Source organism: Notothenia coriiceps, unplaced genomic scaffold, assembly GCF_000735185.1.
Source record: "Notothenia coriiceps isolate Sejong01 unplaced genomic scaffold, NC01 NC01_scaffold00021012, whole genome shotgun sequence".
NCBI classification, from domain to species: domain Eukaryota; kingdom Metazoa; phylum Chordata; class Actinopteri; order Perciformes; family Nototheniidae; genus Notothenia; species Notothenia coriiceps.
The window spans coordinates 70,344-77,144 of NW_011353713.1; the positions used below are offsets into that span (position 1 = coordinate 70,344).

A 6,801-nucleotide genomic window follows, 5' to 3' on the forward strand; every position below is an offset into this window, starting at 1 on the left:
AACCCAAGTGGTCCACCATAATTTGCAAATAAAGTCTTTAAAAATCTGACAATGTGATTTTCTGGATTTTGTTTTTCTCATTTTGTCTCTCATAGTTGAGGTATACCTAGGATAAAAATTACAGGCCTCTCTCATGTTTTTAAGTGGGAGAACTTGCACAATTGGTGGCTTACTAAATACTTTTTTGCCCCACTGTATATGCTGCTTATAATGAACGTTAAGAAACACGTGAGTTGTCTGACTGAAATGTGTTTGTGGTTTGTCTGATGTAGAGCCCTGTGAAGAGACTTCCTGTTGCTTTGTGACAGACGATTAAGTCTGATCTCATGTGAGCTGCATGTACGAGCACAACGTTAAACATTTAAAAAATCTTTTAACATGTTCCTTTCTTTTTCTAGGTGAGCTTAGCGTATGCATATGAGACCAAAGACGCTCTGTGTCTGGTGCTGACCATCATGAACGGGGGGGACCTGAAGTTTCACACCTACAACATGGGCACGCCGGGCTTTGAGAAAGACAGGGTCCAGTTTTACGCTGCTCAAATCTGCTGTGGACTGGATCATTTGCACAAGGAATCCATTGTATACAGGTAGCACTACTAAATCTATAAACCCTCTCAAAGGCCTTTTAAGATGTCCGCATTCTTGATCTTTTTATTGTGTTGTAATGCTATACTGACGTTCTTAACAAATGCTGTGCTTTTTGCAGGGATTTGAAACCGGAGAATATCCTGTTAGATGACAATGGTGAGTGTTGGCTTAGATGACTGTTGATGGCATTGCACTGCCTTTGTTCTACTCAATTTTCAAACTTGTTTATGGCTTCATATCTCCCTGAACTCGTGAAAATGCATCCTAATCACCTCTGTTATGCTGCAGGACACATCCGTATTTCTGACCTGGGGCTGGCCATCAAAGTGCCTGAAGGAGAACTCATCAGAGGCAGGGTGGGGACTGTAGGCTACATGGGTAAGAAACACTATTATCAACATTTCAATGAGTAAAATTTCCTACAAATGTACCAACTTTCATCCATATTAACTTGTCGCCCTTCCTCTCCAGCTCCGGAAGTTGTAAACAATGAGAAGTACGCGATGAGTCCTGATTGGTGGGGGCTGGGCTGTCTCATTTACGAGATGACTGCAGGGCGATCGCCTTTTCGTGCCCGCAAAGAACGAGTAAAACGAGAGGAGGTGGAGAGGAGGGTGCAGGAGGAAGAGGAGGAGTACAGCGACAAATTTACAGAGGACACCAAGGCCATCTGTAGAATAGTGAGCATGGACTTTTTTTAAGACCAGATTCAACGTAACTTAACTCCGCTGTGCATTTGGCCTGTGAATAGCATGATTGACAACAAAGTAAATCTTCAATCGTCGATCTAATTGAATGACTCTTTCTCTGCTTCTCCTCACCCAGCTGCTGACCAAAGACCCTAAGCAGAGGCTTGGGTGCCTGGCGGACGCAGCAGCGGACGTCAAGCTCCACCCGTTCTTCAGAAGAATCAACTTCAAGAGGCTTGAGGCTGGAATAGTGGAGCCACCCTTTGTGCCTGATGTGAGCCATTGATAGTACACTGCACAAAACATATTCTAATACTCAACTTTTTCTTTATTTGGATAAAGGAACACCACCCATAAATTGATCATTTGTATATCAATTACTATGTAAGTTAATGGAGTCCGCATTTAACAATAAACCTATATCAAATAACGCGTTTAGAAACGTTCATAACCTCAGTTGTCCAGTTGTATGCTCACTACTTAATTAAATGCTTTAGCTTAAACATTACTCGCATTGATGAGCAGCACGCCTGTTAATACCATGAAGGCATGCGGAGAAAAAAAAAAGGTTTTCACCTATAATTTGGCAAAATGGAGTGGGTAATTAATAGACAAATGGTAATTTCGTGGCTGTAGTATTTCTTCTTCTTCTAATGGTCTAAAATGGACACTACAGCAAGTACAGTTTGATGATTATAAATGATCTGTTTGGATAAACTTGTCTCCTTTTTTTCCTCTTAATCCCCATTTTTCCCGTGGTCATTGGCCTCTCTCAGCCTCGGGCAGTGTACTGTAAGGACGTTTTGGACATAGAGCAGTTCTCCACAGTCAAGGGAGTAAATTTGGACCAAACTGACAATGACTTCTACTCCAAATTTACTACAGGCAGTGTTTCCATCCCATGGCAGAATGAGGTAAGTGTGTGCACTTAATATGACATCTTTAAATGCTTGGTTCCAAAAAACCTCACTTAACAAGGTTCACCATTTTTTTTTTCCTCCTTCCTTTCCCTCCTTTTTCCTTCCTGTCATTTAGATGATAGAAACTGAGTGTTTCAGAGATTTGAATGTGTTTGGGCCACAAGGGACGAGACCTCCAGATCTGGACTGGAGTCACCCGCCAGAGCCGCCCAGACGCAGCCTGCTGGACAGGATCTTCAGGAGGCATGTAAGTGATAAAACACACACACAAACACACACACTGATAAAAAGCCTGTCACAATAACTTCTTCTGTTGGACCATAATATGTCCCAGAAATATCTGTGATAAACTATATTACTGTCATTTTAAGACCAAAGTATTATATAGTTATAATAGTAAAGCAGAAAAAAAAAAGCGCTTGAAACTAATATATAAACAATATAAAATAAAACTACACAACCTACAAAGATTACTTCATAAATGTCGGGGACATTCTTGTGCTAACAAGCATGCATGTATACTCAAACTGCGAATACCAAGTTCAGTGATAATGATTGAAGTTGTCTCTGTTTATTGTATGATAACATGATACCATAAAAATAATGTCCGTATATCCTACCATAACTAATGACAGGCCTGCTGATAAAAGCTTCAGAAATCCTTTATTCATCCCGCAGCTGGGACCTTTACGGCGTTACAACACCAAAGGTGTAGTGCAGATGAAAGACAAAAGGAAACAAAATATAAACAATAAGTACACCTATGTAAAAAATATGTTTTAATGTTGTTAAAGTATGTGAACGTATAAAAGTATTGAAGAAGCCGGTGAAGTTAAATCCAAACTCACTCTCAAACCGATCTCTCTTTTTCTCTGCAGCACCCAGAGGTGCCTATTTCCCACAGCCGTGTGCAGTCTTCCAGTGTAAACTCTGTGGACTCCATGTCCAACTCTGCCCCCTAGTGGCACAGCGACAGTGTGGGAGCCACACACACACAAAGGGAAGGAGCTCCGAGGGGCTTCCCCGCTGCTGATTGGTCCACAGTCCCGGGCCTTAGCAGCAGCCGGAGACAGCCTGTCTAAAAGCCTAAATGGTCAGCCCATGGGTGGGGGGTGGGATGGGGTGGGGGGGAGTTGTGACCAGGCCCTGAGACCCAGGGCATTTGTAGTGGGATGGTCTATGTTGCGAAGACGTTTGAAAATATTTGGACAAACTTTACTTACCCTCAGGATTGTTGGACTAATAGAACAGAGCCACTGACGCTTAAGGAAACAGAAAAGGATAGAAACATGCTTATATTCAGGGGATCCACTGTAAAATAAAGACCACCACAGGGAATAGACGCTGGGGTCTTGGTGAATTCTTTTGTTTTTCAAGAAAAGGAATTTCATTTTCACAAATTTTTCAAATATTTTACTTTCTGGCCTGTATCTTGTATCTCTCCATCTACCTACATGCTTCTCTTACTCTATAACTCGTTTCTCTCTCTCTGCATTTCCACCTCCCATACCTCAAATCACTCCTAAACATTCAGAACACATCACCTCAACAAACCTCAACACATAATGTACATTGCCTTGCGTACACTCAGGCCAAAGATTACAGTTAAGTTTTGTGATACTGTTGTCATGTTGATTTATTGTTTGTTTTTTCTGCCATCATTTAGAACCACAAGAGGATCATAACAGGCGATCCGTTTTTTCTAAACTTCCTCTCTATTTATGAGCCTGCAGACATATCATATTGCTTAAAGCACACATACATCCAGTTCATACATACACAATCAGATAGACGTACACAGACAGACTTGTGAGAATCGTGTTGTGTTTTCATTGCATGGACAAAGTGTAAGTATGGACAGCTGTATCCCTTTCGCTTCTGCAGACCTCATTCCATTGATGTTACCATCGTATAACGTACAACACAGACGTCTCCCTGGGTTTACAGTGTCACTTTATATTTGACATTATGTGGAAATGAATTAATATGCTGTACAGAAACAGAAATATCTTCTTCTGTTGTTGTTCTTTTTTTTTGTGCTCTTTTTTCTTGCACAGTCCCAATGGAGTGGAGAGGAACACATGCACTCAGCCTGACTTACAAGTTGCACAATTTAAAACGTCATGCTGTTTCTTCATCAAATGTTTTTACCTCTGAACATTAAGGCACATTGTTGTATTGATATTGTCACGCACCGCTTGTTTTCTACATTCAAATCTGAAGTGTTCTTGCTCTCCCTTATGCCTTTTCCATTTATAGGATATTGCTGCATAGCCCTTGTTGTCACATGTACAGGTTTTTTATATTTTGCCCCTTTACACTTAACATGCTGTTCAAAATGCCTCAGAAATCTAAAGGGCCTTCCTCTTGATACACACAGGGTGCAGCTATGCGAAAGGTTAGTCTCATCTGAATTTTAATTGTCATCAATTATCCCTTTAATGGTCTTCCAAACTGATTAAAAGAGAACAATTCAAGCTCTTTTTGGTAGAAGTACGTTAGATCAACCCCCCTCAGCAGATGTACTTTTTGTAGTGAACTGACTTTTAGATTTTTTTTTAATGTACTTTTAGATGGTTAGAAGAATTATGTAAATGAACACCACCAAATATGTCTATTGATGTATGTAATTACATTTTAAATCATGCTCCACGAATCAGTGGACATTTCCATAACCTTAATGGTAAGGTTTTATTTTATAAAACCATTTATTTCTCCCAAATAAACGCATTGATTTTGGTAAAGGTTTTCTGATTTTAAACTTTTGTCACTATAAGAAATCAGTTATTTCACTGAAAATGTGTTGAAATATATCAGTTTAATGTTTTTGACTTGTACCCTCACTCTTTAAGAAAGACAGATTGACTGAATTGGATTACGTTTTTTGTTTTAAATTAGTTTCTGTGTGGGACCATTAAAGGGTTAATCTAAGTAATTTATGTCAGAACTGAGGAGAAGACACCATATGATCCTGTAAACACCACACAAAGAAGTGGCCTTTTCGCAGCAGCACAGACATTTAAAAGAGAGAAAGACCTCACTCTTGTGCTTGTTTTAAGAATATGGTATCTTGTGTATTTGAAGTAGTGAAAGCTGGTCCATGCAGTCATTTTAATCGGCCTAACAGATCTCACCCAGGCCTGTTTCTCTCTGCGTACTTGATATGAAAAAAAAAAAAATCTGATTCAGACTGAAGTGCCTCCTTGTTAGCATGATCTCCCAGACAATGCCCACACAGACATCAGCACTTTGTTTATTCTCTGACCGTCATGCTCTGTTTGTTTCGCTGGGAACGTGTCAACACAAACACACACACAGACTCACACAGTCTTTTCAGAAGTGGAGGGAACGAGGTGTGTCGATTCTTAATGTGATAGCAAAGTGCTGAGTGCATGTGAAAGCCAAACCCACTGTGTCCTATAGTCCCAATAAACTCTGTGCTATAGTTTGAGTATCCACAGTTTGTCCGTGTCTTTTGTTTTCTTCTGTCCTTGAGACCACACAACATTTATTTGGTCATAGTCAAAAGCGTGTAAATGATTGGAGATATTATTTTCCTTCATAGTTCTTCATGTCAGTGGAACAACAGGCAGCGCAGCTCTCATTGCTAGAGGCACAGTACTCTACAGTTTTTCAATACCTAAATATCATGACCATTTTCTATTATGAAAAGAGACATTAGGGATACAACATATCCTCACAGTTACATTTAAAGACAGCTATTGGGCAGTTACATCATAAGGTTTCGAGAGTGCAAAATATAGACCCCTTGTTGTAAATTACAGTTAACCTCTTAGACCCCACGGACCCTTCGGCGGGTCCGAAACCACAACATCTGCAAGCAACAGTGTTTGAGGGCTTCTTAAGATGTAATAAACTATGAAAGTTTCATATCCATGTAACGGGAAGAAACTCAGCTAACTGATTTTTTTTTTTTTTTGCCAAAAAAACACAAGGCTAACGCTAAGCCTCTGTATTAGCCCTGTGCGAAAAAATCTTAAAGCTGTTAGCACAGAACTCTAGCTATACCGATCGATATACTAATTGGATCTGCACAAACAAGCTTAGATAACATCCTGAGAGTCCACAGATTATAGAAGTATAAGTATCATCACTGAGCGATCAGAACTCGTGACAGGGGAAGCAAATACAGACAACACACGACCTAGCTTTAGGTAGCAAAACACGGAGATAATGCTCACCTTAGCTGTTATCTGATCAAAAGTCATGTTCAATGGCATTAAAACGAGAAAAAACGCGGCTGAAGATTAATCCAATGTGTCCGTCACTTTAATCCAATGGCTCCGTCACTTAAATTATTGATAATCCATAATTCAATTTGTATGCAAAAATCGGAAAATAAAAATTAGCTGCTAATGGTAGCCACCAGAGTGTGTTGCAGCTCCGGTTTTGGCTACGTGTCACTCTCACTCCTTATTTGGTAACCTGTGTGTTTATGTGGAACTTTCCCTCGATTCCATTGGCTCTAGCGGTTAAAAAGAGATGTCAATCATCAAAATCGACCAATGGGTTCCAGAGAAACGGCAAAAACGCCCATTTCCACCCAAATGGAATGGCCACAGAGGTGGAGTTTTTTTTGCT

The 6,801-nt window shown here is 40.1% G+C and overlaps 1 protein-coding gene across 1 annotated transcript in view; it reads left to right on the forward strand.

Moving 5' to 3' along the window:
* The window catches only part of grk5l (G protein-coupled receptor kinase 5 like), a 20,065-nt gene extending 14,410 nt beyond the window's left edge, over window positions 1–5,655 (forward strand). The window contains exons 8-15 of the mRNA XM_010779991.1: window positions 399–589; window positions 709–746; window positions 879–968; window positions 1,062–1,270; window positions 1,416–1,553; window positions 2,056–2,193; window positions 2,315–2,446; window positions 3,078–5,655. Of these exons, the coding sequence (XP_010778293.1) occupies window positions 399–589; window positions 709–746; window positions 879–968; window positions 1,062–1,270; window positions 1,416–1,553; window positions 2,056–2,193; window positions 2,315–2,446; window positions 3,078–3,161 (1,020 nt within the window). The 3' untranslated portion in view covers window positions 3,162–5,655. The remainder of the gene's footprint in view (window positions 1–398; window positions 590–708; window positions 747–878; window positions 969–1,061; window positions 1,271–1,415; window positions 1,554–2,055; window positions 2,194–2,314; window positions 2,447–3,077) is intronic.
* The last annotated feature ends 1,146 nt before the right edge of the window (window positions 5,656–6,801 follow it).